General features: G+C 44.9%; 1 protein-coding gene across 3 annotated transcripts in view; it reads right to left on the reverse strand.

Moving 5' to 3' along the window:
* Nucleotides 1-607: 607 nt before the first annotated feature.
* HS6ST2 (heparan sulfate 6-O-sulfotransferase 2) overlaps nucleotides 608-23,764 on the reverse strand; it is a gene marked incomplete at its 5' end in the record, with an annotated part of 290,978 nt that continues 267,821 nt past the window's right edge. For all 3 annotated transcript variants that reach the window (XM_082610734.1, XM_082610733.1, XM_082610732.1), the window contains one exon: nucleotides 608-3,735. In XM_082610734.1, the coding sequence (XP_082466860.1) occupies nucleotides 2,838-3,735 (898 nt within the window). In that variant the 3' untranslated portion in view covers nucleotides 608-2,837. The remainder of the gene's footprint in view (nucleotides 3,736-23,764) is intronic.

Here is a 23,764-nt window from a genome sequence, read left to right on the forward strand (position 1 = left end):
TTATCACAAAAAAAAAAAAAAGAAAAAGAAAAGAAAATACTGTGTTGCCAAGATTGTAAGCAAAGGGCCTTTAATATGGAATAGAAAATTTAAATAAACTTCTCACCTTTAAAAAAAAAAAAAAAAAGAAAGAAAAAGCCAGAGAGTTAGCTAGCTACTTTCTGTGATATGAGGACACAGCAAGAAGACAGACTTCTGCAACTGAGAAGAGGGCCCTCATCAGAACCCGACCATACTGGCCACCTGATCTCAGAATTTCAGCCTCCAGAACTGTAGGGAAGTAAGTTTCTGTTGTTGATAAGCCACCCAGTTTATGGTATTTTGTTATAGCAGCCTGAGCTGACTAAAATGCACAGTCAACTTTGTCTTTCATTGACAACTTTGTTTTATTCAAAGGAGGACACACTGTGGACTCTCAGAAGGAAGCACCCAAAGTTAAGGCCATTTGGGTGTGCTAGATTAGAATGGCTCATCTCATTTCCATACCTGGTGGACGAGAGGACAAAAAGAAACTCCTTGAGAAAAGAAAATTCTCTCTGTGATGTCATAATGTCTAGTGGCTGCAAACCTTGAAATCACGAAATTACTCAGAGCCTGTAATTTAAAGTTTATTTCATATCTATTGTTAAATTACACAAAAATCAGTGAATGGTTTGTAAAGCTACACCACTGGAAAGATGTTTACAGTCAAAATCATGGGATTTACATGATGGTGACCAAAATGTATATTTATAACATCCCCTATATACAATAAATCAGTATAGACAGAGAAAATGCACTTAATCTCTGCAAACCATGCACACCACAGCAATAACACAAAATATTTTTTCTGTAACAAGCTTTTCCACTGGCTCGGGCTTCATCCTGCTTTCCAGCAGTACCTATCAGTTTTAAGAGCAAACAATATCAATCAAAACAAAATTGAAATACCACAGTGATCTACAGAATCATTAGTTTAAAAACACAAAGTACACAAAATAGTTTCACTCTAAAACAGTTTGACTTCAAGATGTTTTGGATTTTGAAAAATTTTTTCCTTTCAGTTTTCCAGTTCTCAGATTCCCAGGACTGTGATACATTGGACAAAACAAAATTTAGATCTACTGATACAAGTGCAGAGTCAAGAACATTTATTTTTAAACCAAGAACTCAGCTTCTTGTCCAGCTTGTGGCCTTATTATTACAGATGAAACTAGATCATGCAAATGAGCAGATTGTACAAGATGTGACTTTATGGTCACACTTCTAAGCATGTCCCTCGTGAAAACATAAATGCCACTTCCAGTTGCCTTTTTGATTGACAGCCAGGGGCTTAGCATAAGTCCTTACGAAAGGATAGCAAAACCCGTAAAATGGAAACTACCCAGAATCAGGATGCCTGCTTGCACGGTGGGTTACATCCTTCTTTTTGCCCTGCGCAATTCACAGTTGATACCCTAAAAGTATTTCTGCACAGACTTCCAATACCAAATCACTTTCTTCAATCCATATGCTTCCGATGTTTAACCTCAATGCAGAACACTCCTGCCTTTTGTTTTCTCAAAACAAAACCTGGTACACGGTTCACCCAAAGTATGGAGGTAAAGCTTTTGGTGTTACTGAATAATGCTGACTATCCTAGTGCTTCTTCTACCCTTGTTTTTTCTCTTGTAATTGTCTATACTCTGTCAAAGCGAAAAAGAACTAATGGGATAGAAAATAGCCAGCCCAACTGGAAACATTACAATAAAAATGCACAAAAAGTAAATAACAATTTATTCACATTCAGGTTTAATTCTATCTGATCAAGAATAATAACTTGAGCAATATTTTAAGACACATTATCCTGTTCAAGAGTTTCTTGATAAGGACCTCACTACACAAACATTGATAAGACAATTCTACAGAAAGAAAGTCCTGACTTTAATCCAGGATTATATTATCACAATGAATTCAGCAACACACCATTTAGATGATGAAAAAAGATTCTAAAACGGGTTAGTTTGGAATGAGCACAACTCGGAGAAGCTTTAAAATGAATGAGAAGCAGTGCCAAAAAGAGTCCAGAATTGTTGAAATTACAGTGCCCAGAAATCATCTGGAAATTAGATCTTTGCATTGGTACTCCATTTGGAAAAAGTGTTTTATTTAATGAGATACACCCTGTTTAAAACCTTTAAATAGTAGAAGGCAGAAAAAGTTTAAAAATTTAAATGTCTCTGAAATAACAAGATATGAGTCTCGTTCTATTCGAAAGCCAATATTTTTACATAAAACTACCCATGTTTGGGAGAGAAGTTTTTCATTTTCTACAGTTTGGTAAACTCTACCATCAGTTCTTATTCTTTTTAAATAGATTCATTGTTAAAATCAGAAGAAAATGAACAGTTTTGTGTTTAATTTTAGTTTCTTTTGTGTTATATTCATGATTACTCCTGGAAAAAAATGTTTTTTTCCAAGACTGGGTTTCAACAGTGTATCATGAATAATGTAAAGTCCATTTCTTAGCTATAAGTTAAACGGCCACATTTTATGTTTTCATTTTGTCTCTATGACTAATTTAAGAACTTCTGAAAATATCTAAACAGCAATTTCTGATGAGTCTGGTTTGCCTTTTGGATTTTATAAATTCCCCATGACCGCCCCCCAAAAAAAGACAATTTAATTACATATTGAAATTTGTTTTACCCACGCACAGTAGAACACTGAATTGAAAGGCAACTGTAAAGGCAACATCTTAACTTTTTTAACTTCCGAACTTAAGGAAGCAGGATGTGTTTGGATACTCTCATGTTTGAAGACTTGCCCTATTTTGACTGGCGCTTTGGGAGAAGTGTGCAAAAGCCTTTGGGAGCCATTTAGCGCCATTTCTCTACACTGCCTATGTAGTCATGGGTGCCATTGCTGGTGTTGCCATCGCTCTGCTCTTGGCCAGGGTTCTGCTTCTGGCTTTCCCGGTTCTCCTTCGGGCTCGGATTCTGACCCGAGCTCTGAGTCAGATTCTGAATCAGATTCGGAATCAGATTCTGAGTCACATTCTGATTGGCATTTAGGTTTGGGGTCGGACTCGGATTCTGACTCGGATTCTGGCTCTGGCCCTGACTCTGGCTCTGGAAATGGGTCTGAAGGAACCTTCCCTTCAGAAATTTGCGTTGTTCCTGACGCTTCCGCCTAGCTTCCTGATGCTCTTTCTGCCTCATAAACTGATACCTTTGCAAAAAGAGATCTTTTGCATAGCTGTACAATTCCATATCCAGAAAATTCAGTCCCTCAATACGCTTTTGGATTTCCTCATTGATCTCTACGCTAGAGGCCCTAGTGGTGTTATATTGGGTAAACGGCGAAATAAAGTTCATGTTGAAGGTTTTCTCAAACAGATACTGGGTCTTCCGCTGAAACTCGGTGAGGCCGAAGAACGCCATGTGCTTCAGATTCGATTTGGCGCTTTCCAGGAGGACCTTGTTCCTCTGCTTTTCGGGCATGACCGACAGGTTGTAGCAGCCGACGAGGGTCAGGTCAGAAAGCATGCGCACCTGGCGGTTGTTCGCTAGGTTATAGGGACAGTCCATGAACTCTTTCAGGGGGCAGCCAGACCAGTCATCTCCAGTGTAGCAGCTGGGCAGCTCTTCGGAGGTTGGGGGCCTTCCATCGCAGACATGCAGGGACGCTTTCCATGTCGCCCCTCTCTGGACATGCCTCCACTCACTCAGGTACCGGGACACTGGGTCGCGGAGGATGGTGATGTAGTGGAAGTTCCTATGGACAAAGCACAAAGGCCAATGGTCAGGGATTCGGGTGACATAAGTGGAGTCAGGGAGGTGCATGGCATATGTGATGTTCACTGGTCAGGAAGGAAGGCAAAAGGGAAATGATGGCGATCTGGTGGCAGTTGTCCTGTGAACTGTGCTATCGTCCCCTCTCTGAGTCCCACTAGCCTGTCCAGAGAGCTCATTTTTCACCCAATTCGCTGGTACTGCAGCTAAAGCACTACATCGGCGGAAACTCCACTCCCCTCCCCTCCTTCCCCTGCTTTTCTCTCTCTCCAACCAATGACGAAGTCCTCCTAATGACCTCATTTATTTCATACTCCCCACCCCCAAACCCCCATTAACTGATCGTGAGACGGAAACTCAGTGGAAACACGTGATTTTACTGAAGTGATACGAGGTTGACAAGTGAGCTCAAGTTCTAATCTTTCTTACTAAATACACAAAAGCATTTTTCTAATATCTAGCCTAATCGGGATATCTTATTAAAGAACAAAACTTCATTGAAAGAGTGTGTGATATGATGCTTTTGATTCTGGCTGTTGTCATAACATCATGGCTCCTACGTGATGGCAGTGGAATGTGGAGATACGCAGCCAGCGCAGCCTGGGGGACTCCAGAAATGGACATTGTGGTTAGTCACTGACTGAAATAGACATGGTAGCTGCCAATGGCATATATATAAGCTACTACCTTGGTTTCAGCCTTTGCTCACATGCTAATATTCCAGCAGAGGCAAGTTAACTCTATCAGCTCCAAAATGCCCCTTTTCTTTACCCACAGAAAGGACACCCAGATGTCAGCATGTGTGGAGGCTTTGCTGTGTGGCTGTCTTCAATTTAAAGCTGCAAACTGATCAAGTTCTTTGCTCAAAGAGAAGACTAGGAAACATTTAAACCACACACCCACACACACCCATACATAGCAGGGGCACACACACACGTGCACGCACACCCCCTACACACACCCCAGAAGCATCCTGGCTTATAATGTGATCGGGGAAAAACAACTCAGCAGTTGTGCTTTCATAATAAACGAGCTTCCACTCAGGTTCAGTGGATAAAGGACGAGGTCGTGGATGAGCCGGCCTATCGTGGAAGGAAGACAACAATAAACTCTGAATATTAACATTTAGTTTCTGAAAAGAAACCTGGGGAATAGCTTGCAGCTTCTCTGAAGTTTATTCATTCCCATCCGAGGGATGGTGGTTCTCTGAGTCTGGTGGCTGATATCCTCTGAGCAGACTCTCCTCCTAAATCTTGGGCTTTGAGCAACAGGCACCCTGGGATCTATATCCCGTGTGCCTCTGTTGTGTGTGTGGTGTTTCCTCTGCCTGGCGTGACCTTCCTTCTTTAACTGAAAAATTCTAGGCATCCTTCGAGTTGCAGTCCAACTACTATCTCTCCTCTGAGAAAATGTATCCCACTCCTTGCTGCCAGCCAGCACCTCTTCCTCAGTGTCACTTCCACACTTGAACCTTCGTGAAAACACTTTTGATACTGAATTGCAATTGGTTGTTTGTATTTCTGTTTAAACTAGGTTTTCCGGGGCAGGGGCTTTAGGCATTCTTCTGCAACTCTCATCTTGTCCATTTCAGCCGTAACTCCTTTAATTACTTCTTTAATGAACAATCTCAGGAAGAGGGGGGAAAGAGTTTGGAACTGGGAAGGCCATGCCTCATTATATTAAAAACTCTGGAGAATCTAAATGTCTGGCAAAAATCATAGAAAATTTAAAAAATCACCTTCTATGATTTTCTGGAATAAACAAGCATGGGGCACAAGAGAAGCATTGGGGAGTGAGGCCGGAGAGGGGGCCAAGACGACCTTCACCTCTCTCAGTCCTTTTCCTGGGACCTGACTTTGCTGGTGCCACTCAAATTCATCTCTGTAGAGACCCACTGCTAACGAGTAGCAGCTTTTGTTCCCCAGTAGCCTCCTTGACCAACAAAGGTGACTGCTGTTCCCATGGGCTCTGCCCTTCCACTCCTAGCTTTGGTATTCATTCATTCATTCCTTCAGTACGGATTTATCAAGCCTTTATGCTAGGCCTGAGGCCATAGCTTTGTGGCAATTAGTCTGATTATTTGGAAAAAAAAAGAAATTTATGAAGTGCAGTGACACACTTGGATTAGTCTTTCAACCAGCTTTTCCAGGCATGCATTATAAATGGGTGTTTTAAACCCCCATGATGGAGTCACCTTCATGCTCAGCTGACAGGCCTCTGTTTTACTGGTTTAAGCCTACAGTGACATCTTCTGGTAAATTCTAGAGTGCACCCCTGTGCAAGCCTGCGGCTCTCCTACCTAAAATCTCTCCCTTGTCCTTCAGAGTAGACAGATCGCAACCAGCAGGGTTAGTGTCTGGACCAAAGCACCATCCCCATGTGGAGAGAGAGAGAAAGAGGCAGCACAGGAAGGCAGAGGCAGACATTCACAGACGCTCTCATGTTATGGATGCGCGACTCCTCCCAGATGAAGGGCTCCTAGTGCCGTTATGAGAGGAGAGCCGTCCAAGATGCACAGCCTCGGTCTCCACACTGTAGGGATTATCACAGCAGCAGAGAAATTAGAGGCGCCTACACGCGTGCACGCACACGTGCTAGTGACGAGAGCTGCCCTCCACTCAGATGCCAATAGCTCTGGAGAGTCAGTGATTGCCAGCAGCCCCCTTTCTTCCAGGGAAAATAGGCCCGGGGTGCCAGACTGCCTCAACTGGAAACACTTGATGCTGCTTGGAAAAAGATCCCATGGATGAAAAGGAAGATCCACTGAAGGGTGGGTCTCCAAGACCGTCCAGTGGCCTCCCAAATGGCATAGTGTGTTGGAGGCGGGAAGGCAGGTGAGAATAACCCCTGGAAGGTTTTGTTGGGCAAAGGATCGAGGATGCTCATTATTCTGAGTGAAGAGTTGTCAGGGAAACGTCAGAGAAGCCGTCTCCCCACCCAGAGCAACTGAGGATATGAAAGCCCAAGCCAATGGCACAGTGAGTGGACAGGCAGATAGGCACAGAAACATGGGTGGCACTCTTCCAGCACTCAGTTCTGTTCAAGCACCTGTGTGCCTGGCACTGAGAGAGACCCTGGGGATGCCTAGAGGGCTAAGACTCGGTGCCCCTAGCAGAGCATTCCATTCTAATGTGCTATTAATGACTGGAGCAGGGACAAGGCACAAAGAAAGCACCTTGCAGTGATTCTCAGCCTAGCCTAATGATAGAGGAAGAGTTTCTGTAGCTTTATTTTGAAAAACAAGGAAGAATCAGATGAGGCAAAAAGAGCAGAATGGAGTATGAGGCAGAAAGGTCAGCATGAGCAAAGGCACAGAGGCATAAACTAGCCTGCTGTGTGTGGAGGAAGGGCACAGGAAACATCTTACTGGGAATTACGGGCCAGTGGCCGGAATGGAGGATGGAGAGGTAGTTACGGACCGGGTCATGGAAAGCCTCAGACGCCACATGAAAGAAGTTAGATTTCTGGGAATTCCCTGGTGGTCTGGTGGTTAGGACTCCACGCTTTCACTGCTGAGGGCCTGGGTTCAATCCCTGGTCAGGGAACTAAGATCCCGCAAGCCACGTGGCATGGCCAAAAAGGAAAAAGAAAAAAATTAGACTTCTGAAGGCAACAGGGAGGCCTTTTTAAAGGGTTTTAGGCAAGGGAGTAACATGATGAGGTCTGCGTTTTAGAAAGATCACTGTATATGGTGTGTGGAATTGGGGAAATGAGTTGAGGTTACTATAGAAAACAAGACAGAAGAAGAGGGAGCAGACTAGAGAGATTTAGGAGGTCAAAGTAACAAGACTTAGTGACAAAATGAATATAGGGGAGAGAGAGGAGGAAGGGTAAGGAGGCCTCCCAGGTCTCTGTCTGAATGGACACATAGAGCCTCAGACAGTGATCTGGGCTTCAGATGTGGAGTTGTCAGCAAAACGTGGTAGTTTCAGACCCTGAGGACTTACTTAGGATAGGTTTTTAATTCCACAAGTGTGGCTTCAGGTATTTGAAGACAGCATTCCAGTACCCCGAGGTTTCTTTTCTTCATGCTAAATATGGTTTTCAACTGTTCTCTCCACTGCTTCAGGTCCCCTCACTATCCTTTTTTTGCCTCTGAACATATTCCACTTTATTGGAACATGCCCTCTAGGCACAGTCTGACAAGGAACAAGTAGGGACAGTCTATCTCCGCCCTTATTCTTGACACCATTTCTCTTCACGTGGCCTCACATCACATCAGCCTTTCTGGCAGATGCGCCACAGCACTGACACACTGTCAACGACCTTCTTGCATTCTTTTACACACAGGCCATTTGGAAACCCAATCTCCTTTGTCCAGAACCGATGCAGTTTGTTTGTGGCCCTAACTTCTTCTTGGTAGAAGAAGTCTAAGTCTGTCAAAACGCATCTGGATTCTGATCACATCCCCCAATATCTTCACCATATCTTCTTATTTTCTTCTGGCAATGCCTGGATCCAGGCATTGACTGAAACAGAACAAGATGCAGGTGAGAGCAGATCTTTGGTAGCTGCTGGAAATCTCCCTTTGAGTTGACATAAACCCGAAGGGTGCTGCTGAATGGTCTGATTTAATTTTAAATGAGTGAGCCAAGCTCAGCCACAGAAAAATCACACTCAGCCTGTTTCAGTTAGTAGTGATCGGACAGGAATATCTTGTGACCAACCATGTCATTTCATTAAGATGACCAGGTGTCACATCTTTACAGTCATGACTCTCCCTCAGTTACCCGAGTTGACCCCCTCAGTTACCCGAGTTGATATAAAGACCAATGTTTGGTGCCTTTGTATGCCCATGGTTTCTCGACAGGCAGGACACAGTGAAAGGTTTGCCACCCTCTACAAGTCTAGGCCAACTTTTACGTGTCATTGGTAAGCAATTGTGGAAAAACAGCAACCAAAGAAAGAGCTGTCCAAGCAAGAAACCTGGAGGCCGTCTTTGACTTCTCTATCTCGCTTACCTCCAACATCTGAATTTTCCCTAAGTCCTGCTGATTCTAGTTCTTAAGAGCTCACAAATCCATCCTTTTACCACTGCCTGGAGTCAGGCACTCATCACGTCTCTACTCAATTACTGCATCAGCGTCCTGGCCACCTCCTTGTCTCCAGCCTCACATCCATTCCACACCCCCATATGGCACGCATCTGACCTACCACTCCCTAGTTAAGACCTCTTAATGGCTCCCTATCAGTTATGACATGAAGTTCAAGCTCTTCCGCATGCCAGACACAGCCTTGTGGGACCTGGCAACAACCTTTCTTTCTCTCCAGCCTTATCTCTATCAAGCTCCCTCTACACAAGTCTTTCTCAACCATGAGTAACTTTGCATCCCCCACTCCACTTCCCTTCGCTGACTCTAGGACCTTTGGAAATATCTGGAGACATTTTGGTTGTCACAACTGGGGGTCAGGTGCTACTGGCATCTAGTGGGTTGAGTCTAGGGATGCTGCTAAACAGCCTACAATGCAGACTATTGACTAATTATCAGTAGTGCCAAGGTTGAGAAACCCTGCTCTATACTCTACATTCCAAGTATGCAAATGTAATCTTAATATTCCAAATTGGTCCCAGGCAAAGATCCTATGGGCCCTTTTCCTTTGTATATGGAGTGCCTACTCTTTGGAAGGGTTTCGATCTGTCCTTTGTAGGTTACCTGGAAACCTCCAAGACTCAACTCGAAGATTGCCTCTTCCACTTTCCTTGACCTTCCTGGGCAGAGTTAACTGCCCTGGTATTCCTCTGTCCCAGCTGTGCTGGTATTCTCCTATTGTAGCATTTATCACCATGGGCTGTGATAGTCTAGTGATTTGTCTGCTTCACCCATTGGACTATGAGCTCTGGAAGGGTAGGGACTGAGTAGCATTTATCAACATAAGCTCCTCTGGGCCTGGCACAATGTTTGACATAAAATAAGTGATTAATAAAAGATTGTTGAATGAATGGCTGTAGCAGAAACAGCAGAGCTTACCACGAGCTAATGGGAAATTGCCTATCATTTTCTTTGATAAGGAAAAACCACTAGATGTCAGTATTAAATAACAGATATACCATTTACACCTGTGCCGGAACATTTTAAGGAGCTTTAGCTATGAAGGAGATCTAGTTATATTTAGCAATTGTCCCTGACTTTCTGTGTAGTAGCCCAATGTTAAAGAAGGCTGGGAAGTTTAAGGATATTAAGAGTAAGTAAATGGATAAAAACAAGAACCATACAGTTTTCATTTTCATTGAAAGAGATTATTCTGAAATAAGTACCTGAGTTCTAAGTCACAGAATTCGAGACTTGGCAGAGCAAGAAGAAACCTTTGAGATGGAAAATCATCTAAATCAAGGTCTTCACTTTACAGGTGAAGAAATCAAGACCCTGAGAGGCAAAGATTTGCCCACAAGTCACAAATTACCAGTAGCTCTTGGGAATCAACCTAACTGCAAGGAATATTCCTGGGCTGAAGGCCTGTATTTTTAGTAGCTCCTGTCTTTGTGTCAGTTAATTACCTAGGATGGCACAATAAACCGTGCCTGGAAGAGCCCACTAAGCCTCAAGAAGGGGAAGCATCTGGCTGCTGAGAGCAGACATTTCCTTACACCAACTGCATAGCCAGGAGCTGGGAGCCTTCGTGCCTGGCATTTACACATTAACTCCCAACAATACTGTGAATCAGATATTATTATTCCCATTTTGAGGATGAAGAAGCTGAGACTAACAGATATGATTTGACCCAGTGTCACAAGTTAAAGTAGGGATGCTCAGACATGAACCAGTTTCTCTTTGACTCTAGAACCTGGATTCTTCCCATCCTACTGCTGGGACACAAACCCAGGACTTCTGCTCCTAAGAACAAGCTAAGGAAGTGGTTCTCAAATTGTGGCCCCAGAATCAAGCAGCATCAGTATCACTTCATAAATTGTTAGAAATGCACATTCTTGGGTCTACCCACTGAAGCAGAAACTCAGGGGCTGGAGCCTAGCAATCTGTTTTAACAAGTCCTCTGGGAAATTCTGATGGACGTGTGCTCGAGTATGAGAACCACTGTCCTAAGCATGTGGCTTCAGATATCAAAAGTCCCTCAGAGGATAGAAAGCCCAGAGTTAAACCCACGGACATATGGTCACCTTATCTTTGATAAAGGAGGCAGGAATGTACAGTGGAGAAAGGACAGTCTCTTCAATAAGTGGTGCTGGGAAAACTGGATAGGGACATGTAAAAGTATGAGATTAGATCACTCCCTAACACCATACACAAAAATAAGCTCAAAATGGATTAAAGACCTAAATGTAAGGCCAGACACTATCAAACTCTTAGAGGAAAACATAGGCAGAACACTCTATGACATAAATCACAGCAAGATCCTTTTTGACCCACCTCCTAGAGAAATGGAAATAAAGACAAAAATAAACACATGGGACCTAATGACACTTAAAAGCTTTTGCACAGCAAAGGAAACCATAAACAAGACCAAAAGACAACCCTCAGAATGGGAGAAAATATTTGCAAATGAAGCAACTGACAAAGGATTAGTCTCCAAAATTTATAAGCAGCTCATGCAGCTCAATAACAAAAAAACAAACAACCCAATCCAAAAATGGGCAGAAGACCTAAATAGACATTTCTCCACAGAAGATATATAGACTGCCAACAAACACATGAAAGGATGCTCAACATCTTTACTCATTAGAGAAATGCAAATCAAAACTACAATGAGATATCATCTCACACCAGTCAGAATGGCCATCATCAAAAAATCTAGAAACAATAAATGCTGGAGAGGGTGTGGAAAAAAGGGAACACTCTTGCACTGCTGGTGGGAATGTGAATTGATACAGCCGCTATGGAGAACGGTATGGAGGTTCCTTAAAAAACTACAAATAGATCTACCATATGACCCAGCAATCCCACTACTGGGCATAAACCCTGAGAAAACCATAATTCAAAAAGAGACATGTACCAAAATGTTCATAGCAGCCCTATTTACAATAGCCCGGAGATGGAAACAACCTAAGTGTCCATCATCGGATGAATGGATAAAGAAGATGTGGCACATATATACAATGGAATATTATTCAGCCATAAAAAGAAATGAAATTGAGCTATTTGTAATGAGGTGGATAGACCTAGAGTCTGTCATACAGAGTGAAGTAAGTCAGAAAGAGAAAGACAAATACTGTATGCTAACACATATATATGGAATTTAAGAAAAAAAATGTCATGAAGAACATAGGGGTAAGACAAGAATAAAGACACAGACCTACTAGAGAATGGACTTGAGGATATGGGGAGGGGGAAGGGTAAGCTGTGACAAAGTGAAAGAGCGGCATGGACATATATACACTACCAAACGTAAGGTAGATAGCTAGTGGGAAGCAGCCGCATAGCACAGGGAGATCAGCTCGGTGCTTTGTGACCGCCTGGAGGGGTGGGATAGGGAGGGTGGGAGGGAGACGCAAGAGGGAGGGGATATGGAAACATATGTATATGTATAACTGATTAAATTTGTTATAAGGCAAAAAATTAAAAAATAAAAATAAAAAATAAAAATAAAACCAAAAAAAAAAAAAAAAAGTCCCTCAGAGATCCCAGGGGTGCTCGGAGTGTGGACAAGTGACCCCAAGAGGAAAAAGCATGACAAAACAAGCCTAAGGATGCCCATTGCTGTCCAGGGAAAGCCCAGAGAACTTGGGCCTGAGCAAAGTTATGAGGATTATGCTGTAAACATTTACTTTCCTTTAAGGCCACTGGTTCACAAAAGGCCACAATAAGGTTTTTCCTGCACCACTCAAAGTGGAAATAAATATTAAAGCCATTTTTTTATGGAAGAAGACCAGAAAAACTGTACAAGTTAAGGTCATAGGAGTGATCAATAAAAAGTTAATTTAAGAAAGGAAACAAATTCTTAGCCCAAATCAATAGGACTGAACATTTTGGTATACCTGTAGCTTAGTTTTGTGTTTTATTTTTAAAGTTCAGCCTTTGCACATCTTATTCTTGGAGTAATGACGAGTGGTACAGAAATAAGAACTGTGGTTGGTGGTCCTAAGTAGACTTGGGAGGGGGGCTGTACATGACGTTGGGTCATTAATGCCGAAGGTCTGGTCTTCTTCCTTGGTTAATGATGTCTAAACCAACTGCACGGGTCCTCCCATTGCATGTAAACGACTCGGTCAAAGCAAGGAGGATGGCTTGCAGATCAAACAACATTAATATATGAACACAGATGAAACGAAAGTATAGTTAAATGATTCAAAGGCAAATATGCCTCTGATGGGATTGAATCCCCCAAGCCCTAGGGTTGCCATTTTAACTGCTTTTCTTGTGTGACTCATATACCAGCAGTCCCCAAAGAGGAGTCCCGTAAATGCTGTGATCAGCAGTGGCAGCAGCCTCATAAAAGAAGTGTGGAACTTGGGACTTCCCTGGTGGCGCAGTGGTTAAGAATCCACCTGCCAACGCAGGGGACACGGGTTCGAGCCCTGGTCCGAAGATCCCACATGCCGCAGAGCAACCAAGCCCGTGCGCCACAACTACTGAGCCTGTGTGCCACAACTACTAAAGCCCGTGCACCTAGAGCCCATGCTCCGCAACAAAAGAAGCCACCGCAATGAGAAGCCCGCACACCGCAATGAAGAGTAGCCCCTGCTCGCCACAGCTAGAGAAAGCCCACACGCAGCAATGAAGACCCAACGCAGCCAAAACAAACTAATTAATTTTAAAAAGAACAGTGAATTCTCATGGCCTTAAATTTTTTTTTAAAAAAAGAAGTGTGGGACTTGAAGAGGGGACAACTTTGAAGTGGGTGGATGCTCATTTAGATGTGTTTTCTTTGGTACATTTGTCAAAACAGTCTTGTGGCTTAGTAGTCATGTTCGGTCTAGTGAGAAGAGTGAGCCCTTACAGTCACGTAAAGTGGGTTACTTAACAATCACTTGATTGTCTTCACGACACTAGGAAGACCTAAATGATCTGGATGCTGAATTTCTCTCTTTTTCTCCTTCAAGCTGATGCTCACAACTAGGCCAGGCGCCCCCAGGCAACCCAGGAGAGGTGGGGAAAAGGACCAATCCTTGGGAGCCCTCTGATCTATAAGACAGCCACGACTTTCACTGACTCTTTGAATGGGTTGACTTAGAGTCCTTAGTGGGACGCAGGCATTCCAGGAAAAGCATCTACTGGACATAAAACCAACTCGGAAAAGGCTGAAGTTCTCACAGCCCTCAAATAAGCCATCCAGTTCTCCTTGCAGGGAGTTTTCTGCTATTCTTCACACCTCACCCAAGGGAGCAGTTCTGTGTATGTAAAGTAACACCTTAATCAATGCCTTAATTAATTGTTTTTCCCCCTCTGGTTAACTGAAGGTTAGCCTGTGTGTATTGTGAGGGAACATTCAACGAAGCACAAATGGGCTTTCCTTAAACAGAAGGATGTTTTTCTATGCCATTCTTCTTTTCTTTCTTTTACAAGGCAGGAAAATGATGGTTTCTTATTTGGTGAAAGGGAAGAAAAGATTTCTTATGTCTGTAAATTCAAACCCAACATGGAACTCTTCACACAATAAGTCCTGGTGATATTTACTTCTTTTGAAAGGAAATCTAGCTCTCCTCCTTCCCAAAGCCCAGTAGGCTCCAAAGTACATAAATCTAAGGACTTTTGCAAACAGTGAGAAAGCTGAGATTTTTAACAAGATGTGAAATTCCAAGCTTTATGACCCGTAAGTTACCAGACTTCACCCAGAGTCCATGAAACCGCTTGGCAGCATGAAAAGTTTTGCAGCTTACACTGCCCCCTGAAATTTTTTGCATTCTAAAATTACTCTGTGAGTCTCGGATCATTAATACTCAGTGTGGTTCTGAGGTGGAAAGAACTTTTAGAGAAAAACCCTTTCAGTGTGAAGGGGTGCGATCTATCCATGTCCCATGGAGACCAGCTCTGCCACCGATTAACAAACTCAGGCTTCCTGCTTTCTCCCTCCCCACATGGTATTTCTCAGCTTCCTGAGTGTTTCCTTGTGGCATCCCCCGGGGCAAATTGTCATCCCTTGAGGGTTGGCATCTGGGGCAGCCAGGGAGAGGGGTTGGTTTTCTTCCTGCCTCCGAAAGAGCGGGCAGAGGTGAAAAGGGGTAAACTTCACCCCCCAGGGGACAGGAGGAAGTCGGGACAAATGTCTAAATGCCTCCCCTGGGACCACCATGGCTGATGCCTTGCTCTTCAGATAAGCATCCTTGGTATATCTTGTCGTGGGTGTCAGTGAAGATAAAATGGGTGATATATATATAAAGTTCTTGGAACCGAGCTTGGAACCCAGATTAGCGTATTCAGCTAAAAGATGTTATTCAGTTCTCCTAAAATCACAAGGCTGGCTAATGACTGTCTGTCAGGTCCGTGTGACTCCTGAGCCCAGACTCCTGCCCTCTGCCCTGGCTGATGGTGCCTTATTTGGTCTTTGGCCAGGTGTATCTGAGCCTGCAGCTTGTGTGCTCTCTCTGGGTTGTACATCCCCACTTGGACCTGGGCACTGAGCACAGCCTAAGGAGCTACAGGCCAAGGGCACAACTGGCCTGGCCAGAGCAGGAAGTTTCAGGAGGAGGGGGGTGGATATGCCAGGATGTGAAAGGAGGGGCTGGGTCCATGATTTCTGCAAGCCCCTCAGAGCGATGGGACGTGAGCACAGCAGAGCTGGGGCCCTCCACTACCCATTGCACAGATGAGGAAACCAGAGAGCTGACTCGCATGCCATCTCCAGATTGTGAGAAATCTGGAGCCCCTCGGGATCCTTGCTTTAGGGACTTCCCCAAAGACAGGGACTCAAGTAACAGGCCTTTTGCAGATGGTAGGCCGTCAACAAATAGCATTTAAGGTCATTCTGAGCCAGCATCTCGGGTGTGCTTTGGAGAAATCGTTAGAGGAGAACTGGTGGAGATAAATGCCTGCTCTCAGCATCGTGCTATTTTCCAGAACAGCACAAGGGAAAAGTTTCCCCCTCGATGAAGGCTGCCCTTCTCGTGTCCTGGGTTGATGTTAATGAGCTCTAATATTGTTGTAAGGTGCTGAGAGAGACGAAGCGCAAACCCTGGCTTCTGTGGGGAAAACAGACCTCGTTTACCATTTAAACTGGGAAGACTGGGAGCCATTCAGAATTTTCAGGGCTGGCAGGGCCGTGCCTCCTTTCCCCTGGAAGTGCTTCTTTTTCTGCAGGTATTTAGGCTGCAAGAGTCACAATTACTGGATAACGCAGCTGTGCTGCATGTGTGTGGAAATGAGCATTAGATACACACCAGGCACAGCCTGGTTTCCTCACAATGATAACACTGGAAACGGAAAACGAACTCACTAATTCCCCACCCGACCTCTCTACCTCAAAAAAGAATCCCCTGGGCTTCCTTGGTGGCGCGGTGGTTGAGAGTCCGCCTGCCAATGCAGGGGACGCGGGTTCGTGCCCCGGTCCGGGAAGATCCCACATGCCGGAGCGGCTGGGCCCGTGAGACATGGCCACTGAGCCTGCGCGTCTGGAGCCTGTGCTCCGCAACGGGAGAGGCCACAACAGTGAGAGGCCCGCGTACCACAAAAAAAAAAAAAAAAAAAAAAGAATCCCATGTCTCGCTGGAGTGAGTACAGGACGGGGCACCAAAGACAGAAAGATTGTGCTGGAGCAGAAAGAATGATTTTGAAGGTTCTGTTAGTGGGAAAAGCCTACAAGAGTTCTAGATGTTCTGTGCATCAAAGGGTCATTTTTTAGGGTGTAGGTAAGAGACTGGGTAACCATGTTTCCCCTCTAAGGCAAAAGAGGACCTTCTCTGGAAGCAGTGGTGCCCTCCTCAGCCGCTGCCCAGTCACAGGCTGCTCCTCCAGTTTACAACTGAGTATCGCACTGGAATGACCCGAGTCCTGGGGAAAAGATATTTTTGTACCTGTCCAAAATGCGCCAGAGTGGGAAAACTTACAGTGTGTGAAAACAGACAATGATGGATGTTGTAAAATAGAAGTCCTGGTTCCATTTTGGTTGGTGAAAGCACAGACCTCCCACAATTTTTGACAGAGTAGAAACTCTATTTATTTAGGCCTCGCCACACGGCTTGCGGGATCTTAGTTCCCCTACCAGGGATTGAACCCGGTCCACGGCAGTGAATGCGCAGAGTCCTAACCACTGGACCGCCAAGGAATTCCCTAGAAACTCTTTTGAAATGGCACTTTCCAAGCAGCATCTTGGGCCAGATGGAGCCCTATTTTTCTGAGAAGGGGTGGGACCATCTTCTAGTCACAGTGGGGAGCTGCTCTCCAGATGGGGGAGAACCAGGTTCTGTGTGCGTAAACTGGCCCATCTGGTGAAAGCGAACCCCTCGTGACGGGTACTGATAGTGGCACCCACAGGTGAAGGCCACAGACCCATATTTCGCACAGAGTAGCGGGGCCGGCAGGCCCCTCGGAGGTCATTTGGTCCAATCACTTTACAACGAGAACAGCAGAGCCCAGAGATAAAAGATAGGGGCTTGCCTGGGGTCACATGAACCGTCTGTGGCAGAGCTGTGATCCGAAACCGAGTCACTGACTCCTTCCTCAAGTTTCAAAGATCATGCTCAAGGTGACTGACAAACAGGAACCAGCTTCAGGAAAAGGCAGGCCCTCTGTTTGGTTAGAAGCTCACTTATTCTCCACTGCAAGACTTGAAAGCCATAAAGAAGGACTAAAAGTCAATGCTCAGACTAAGAGAGATGTCTGACTCTGATTTTCTAATCGAAGGCAAATGCTTGAGGGTGCAACACCCTCGGAATCTTCCATTAATCATTGACTCTGAAGACATGTCAGTGGGGAGTCAGATTCATTTACATGCTGCAGGAACCACCGACAGAGCTTTCTCCCGGGGCTTGGCTTTTCTCCCTGGAATCAAGGTTAATTTTCAGACATAGTGACCCACAGGAAATTGGATTGAAGGCCCCAGATGATTACTCTAAATGACATCCCCCTTCCCACAATGGTTTTTCAGAAAGGTCATCTGAAAAAAAATCCACTGATATCCTGGGACAAGGAAGGAAGAAGGGGAGGAGGGAGGAGGCAAGGGAGGGAAGGAAAAAGGGAAGGCTGGTCAATAACAATCAGAAGTTTCACGAGAAATGATGGATGACTCACTGCTCTTATATCTTTCGTTCCTCACACAGGACAAAATATAGAACTACCATTTTACAGATGAAGTTTGAAATTCAAACAAAGGAAGTGACTTGCCCAAGGATACACAACTCATCAGCAGTAGGTCTAGGACCATAACCCAAGTCCCCTAACTACCAATTCTCTGTTTTCCCTACCATTCTCTGTTGCACATTAAGCCCCCAATGGATGGCTGAACAGCCTATTTCTCTTGTTTTGTCTTTCCAACCAGGCTGTACATTTCTTAAAGGTCAAGTCTACTTGGGGGAATTCCGTGGTGGTCCAGTGATTAGAACTTGGCACTTTCACTGCTGTGGCAGGGGTTCAATCCCTGGTCAGGGAACTAAGATCCCACAAGCCAAGCGGTGTGGGGAAAAAAAAAAGCTGGTAATCAAATAGTATGTACAGCATTATTTTAAAACAAAATAGACTCCTTGGCATGCCTCCCATCTCTCAGCACTGGGCCTAGCACCTTATGGGAATGCAGACTGGTGGGCCAGTTAATGGAACATTTACCATCAAGCGTTGGAATTGGCCAGGATATTCTTTTTTGTCTTCTTCCACCTCTCTGTGCATCAACTCCTCCTCTCAGATTATTCACCACTAAACAGAGCTCAAGGGCATTATTCCCCAAGCCACACAGGCCTGTTACTTCCAACATTACCCTGCCTCTGGCTTGCTGTCACTCCTCCAGCTCCAGCGTTGGCATTCCCTAGCCAGGAGAGACTGTTGCACATGCAATACCACCCGAAAGGGTGAAGAAGGCCCCTTCCCCTCAAACACTTCCTCACTGAGGCCCAAAATCCCACCCTTAGTTAGAATTTTGTTTGTCCTTCATGATGGCTAGAAGCTGTTGTCCTCCAATCTTCACCATCCCTGTCCTAGACCTAGCCTTTCCTCTTGCCTTTTCCTGCTGGACTCTCTCAGCTTAGGCTGTTCAAAACCTTAGATATGGAAAGAAAGTGCTTAGAAAAACTCCATTCATCAAAGTGTCATGTACTTGGCGCCACCAGAAGGATTTCCATTCTAGAGAGGCATCCCCTGAGGGGCAGTGCTGCACCCTCTTCACTTATGAGAGGATTTCTGGCAGCAGCAGGGCAAGCACTGAAATCACAGCCTGCAGGTGACTGGCTACTGCATGCCGGTGAAAGTCTGCTTCAATAGTCTCAATCAGGATGCCTGATCCTTTATGCTCAAAGAAAGCACGGGAATTTAAAATGAGGCCATTTGGTGATGGTTTTGATCAGACTGCTTTTCCTTTCCAGAATCATGAATCAGTCATGAACACACTAAGATTTGATTTCCCTAGGGCTATTTTTGAAGTCCTCTTGTTTCCCTGCCCCACCTCTTTCCCATTTAACACTCAGGAGTCAAGATGTTACAAGAAATGTGTGAGGGGAGAACACAGCAACCTTCACCTTCTGTGTGGTGAGAAAATGTGTTGACAGCTGAAATATGGGCAGGTACATTTTGGAGAGGCCGGTGTTGCCGCATTTCAGTGTACCAAGCATAGTTCAGGTGACAAGTGAGTCACCTTTGAGGTTCTTAAATAATTTGAAATATTTCTATTTCTCAGGTCATTTTCAAGGATTAAAGAGCTATTATTCCAAACATTTTTGAAGGCATAACACTCTCTTTGTCCTCTTCTTCTGAAAAGTTCTCTATCGCAAATATTTTTTTTTTTAACAAAGCACATTTTCTTTCTCTCTCATTAGATCTTTACAACATGCCTATGAAATAGACAGGTCCAGTCCATTTCATAGATGCAGGTATTAGTGCACAGACAGGTGAAAGGTCATACAGCTAGTAAGGGATCAAGTTACCTATGTCTGAAACCCATGTCTAGACATCCAGACTTGTCTTGCTACCTCATGCCACTGTGCTCATTTATTTGAGAATGAAAGGAATTTCGCGTGAAGCGGTGTAGAGCTTTCTGCAACACCCTAATAGGACATGCAACCAGGGCCAGCCTCGTTGGGTGGTAGAATTCTCCGGGGTGCTGGGAAGCAGGGCTCCCCCTCTCACAGTTGGCCAGGAAACCACAATGTAAGGTTTATTCCTTTCCTTTAAGGATCTGCCTCCTGTGTCGGGGGTGGGAAACAGGCGATAGGGGGTAGTGGGTCATAAGCCACTAAGACTTATCAGTCATTTAGATGTCAGAGGGTCTAAATGACCTCTAAGATATCCCTCCTGTAAGTTTAATAATCAGATCTCACGTTGGGGAGGGGAATAGGTGGTGTGCAGGGCATGTAAAGAGACGGGCATCAAGTTTTGAGGAAGAAACAGGAAACTAAGAAAGAAAACTGAGTATACCAAAGGCAAATGTGGCAGCCTTAGAATTTTTCTTGGGCTAAGGACCCGTCAAGAATTTCTGGTTTAAAAGTAAATGTAAAAGCAAAGATATAAAGGGTAAAGCACAAGGCTTTGCAGGGAAAATTAGCAGACTGATTTTTTATTGAATAATGCCCACGATTTATCACTAAGTTACTGGTCCAGACGTATCTTCCATCCTATCCCTGCTCCCCTGCACATGGACTCCTACATGCTCAGCCAACCAAACTCTCCCTCCTTGTGCCTTACAAGCCGCCTCACGCCTCTGCTTCCGCTGGTCCCCCAGGCACACTGCCTCCTCCTCTCTACCTCTCTCCAAACAGGTCTTCTCCAGCCTTCCTTCCTCCTGATGGCCGTAGTTGAAGCAGCCACACTTTCCTTGGAGTCTGTAGAAAGGGTTATCTTGACTTCTCTCCGGGAACTCTGTTCATCTGACTTTGTGATGTTGGTGTTCATGTCCAAGTCCCCTTTTCCCTCCAAGGCCATGGGCATCATGGAAAGAGGGCAGGACTGGGTCTTCTTTATATCTCTTCTCCTCTCTCTCTATGGACGTAGCTGACCCCGAGTCTTGGGAAGCAGTCAGCCACTGATAAATACTTTGTAATTAAGAGCTCTGTCTCTGGGGTTAGAAAGTTCTGGAAGCAAGCCCCAGCTATGGAACCTTGGGCAAATTACTTAACCTCTCGGTCTTGGTTTCCTCAGCTCTAGGCACCAATCTCACGGTGCTGTGATTCTTCAATGAGATAACCCATGTAAAGTGCTTAGCACGATGCAGGTCGCCTGGTACGTGTTCCACAATTATTTGCTATTAATGTTATTTTTCTCTTAGTGAAATGTGCAGTCCTCTCAGGGCCCCTTTATCAATCACCCAACAGAGACATCATCCCAGAAGCAAAGGGAATCGTGTCAGGAGGGTTTGTTTAATGCCCTGACTTACACTCTAATTACAGCAATATTTACCTCATCAAAATGCAGGGAAAGACAGGAACTGGTTTCAACCTGAATCCAATATTTCTGGGGCCCGCACGCTGAATGCTGCCGAAGTCTCCACTCCCTGAGCAGTGGTTTGTAGAGATGGAATAGCGGCAGTTTTTCATTTTCCAGAGTCCACTCACCCTTCCAAGAATCTCAATGCCTCATTGATTCATAATACAGTGCATAAAGATTTCATTTTTCCTGTCCACAGTGATACATTATGGAAGCAATCTGTTTTGCCACTGAAAAGTTTGCTTAGTAGAAAAATTTGGAGTTTTGACATTCAGGAAATTACAGTCATCTGTAAAACACGATTGATATGCCAAGGCTAACATTTTCATTGCACTCACAGAGCCAGAATAACTATGATAAAATATGTGTTACCCCACACACGTTTCAGGATCTTTTAAGGAAACATTAGTTAGCTCGGAGAGCTCCTCCCAAGGCTCCTGGACTGTAATGGCTGTGCCAGTTAGCTGTTCGCCATTCACAAGGGTACCTCCATTGACCAAACCAAAACTCGGGTCCTCAGAGAAAGCAACGGCCTAACACGTCTTCCGACTCGGCCTTGGGTTGGAGGCTGGAGCTACATATTCTCATGCCACCAGGTTAAAGACATGAAAGAAGATCAAGGAAAATAAGTTAAAAATATTCCACCCCCATCGTGGAATTGTTAGCCAGCCACAAAAGGCCCAGGTTTATATTAGTTAGAACTAGAAGTTGAAGGCTTACAAAAGAAAAATTAGACTGTTCTATATCTGCTCTCTATATTTTTACACCCAAGCATTTCTTTGTCTCTTTCTGGGTACCATTTTCAGTGTTAAATGGCATCAGAAACCCGAGTCTCTGGAGTTATCCACCTGTTCAACTTTTGATTTCGGAATGATAAATGCAATTTAGCTGAGGAGTGTGGATGATCTTTATGGCCATATTGATGCAGCTGCCCGTTCACGTTGGCCTAGGTTACAGGCAGCTTTTACTTGGTCCTTATCCATTGAGACCCGTGGGAAGTACACATGCAAATGTTCTGGTTCTGGGGGCAAAGGGACAGGTGCCACTGCCCTTGACATTGGAAACAGCTTCGCATGATTCCCTATCTAACCACAGGTCAACTTCTTTAGGTACTGAGAAAAGCCTTCTGCACAAAACATATAAGTATGCGTCATGGACCAAGCAGTCTTTAAAGACCTCAGAGAAATCCTGCATGCACTCATACTCAGTTACAGCAAGTGTTCACGGACCCTTTACTAGGCGTGAGTCTGAGTGATTAACATGGAGTAATTTATTTACTTATTCTCACCATCTATGTGGCAGGTGATAGTACTATCATCCTCTTTTTATGGATGAAGAAACTGAGGCACAGAAAGGTTGAGCAACTCCTTCAAAATCACACAGTTATAAGAGGCGGAGCTGGCATTTAAGCCTCCAACAGGGTGGCTGTAGAGCTCACGTTCTTGACCTCTATGCTGTATTGCCTTGCTTAAATGTTTTTGGGGAAAAGCCCTCTCTGGTCCTCCTGAAGCTCTTGGATACTCCCTCCCCTTTTTTTGCACTGACAAAGCATTCTCCTCCTGCCCCATGTTAGGCTTCTTGCAGCTAACAACTTAGCTTCATTCATTTCCCAACAGCGGTTGCACAGATGCTAGAGAGGCAAAGCTAAAGCCAAAGCGGGTGGGGCGGAGGAGAGATGGGTGCCAGACACACAGGTAGGCAAAGAACATGCCGACCTAGGAGCATTTGGACCCACCAGCAGGCGGATCCAGGGAAAAGTGATTTCTCAAAAGGGTATGGAGGATCCACTTGCCCCCCACTGGGCTTAAGCTTTGGGGGGTACTCATATTCGGGGTTCCTGGATCCCATTGCTCCCCTCTGGTCCTTATTTAAACTGATTTGGCAACTAAATGAAGGAGACTGAGAGAAAGGAGAACGAAAAGGACAGAAGACTAGAATGAAGTGAAGTAGAGGTTAGAGGAGTGGAGAAGATGGAGAGGAAGAAAGCAGGGTCGAGGGGTTGATAAGGAAAGGAAAGGATGAAGGGAGAACAGAGAAAAGAGCAGAGAGGGAGGAGAAAGTGGAACACAAAGGAAGTGGCATGAGGTGGGGTGTGGAGGTGTCTAAGAGACGGGGGAGACTGAAGGGAAAGGCAGGTGGAGGTGCTCTCCCTCCTGCCTTCCTGTGATCCAAAGCCTGTCCACACGGACTCTCATCTTCTTTACTAGCCTTCCTTGAGCACTTGGGTGCCAGCGCAAGGCTCCCCTTGCACCGGGCTCCATCTAGATGACCTTGCTCTTTCCCTTCTCTGAGGAACAAGAGCAGTTAGAGTCAGTACTTGACTCTTTCCCCTGAATTTTTACACATGCTATTTTTTATTTTTTATTTTTTATTTTTATTTTTTTGCGGTACGCGGGCCTCTCACTGTTGTGGCCTCTCCCGTTGCAGAGCACAGGCTCCGGATGCGCAGGCTCAGCGGCCATGGCTCACGGGCCTAGCCGCTCCACGGCATGTGGGATCTTCCCAGACCGGGGCACGAACCCGTGTCCCCTGCATCGGCAGGCGGACTCTCAACCACTGCGC

The sequence above is a fragment of the Mesoplodon mirus genome (genome assembly GCF_964341445.2).
Source record: "Mesoplodon mirus genome assembly, chromosome: X".
NCBI classification, from domain to species: domain Eukaryota; kingdom Metazoa; phylum Chordata; class Mammalia; order Artiodactyla; family Ziphiidae; genus Mesoplodon; species Mesoplodon mirus.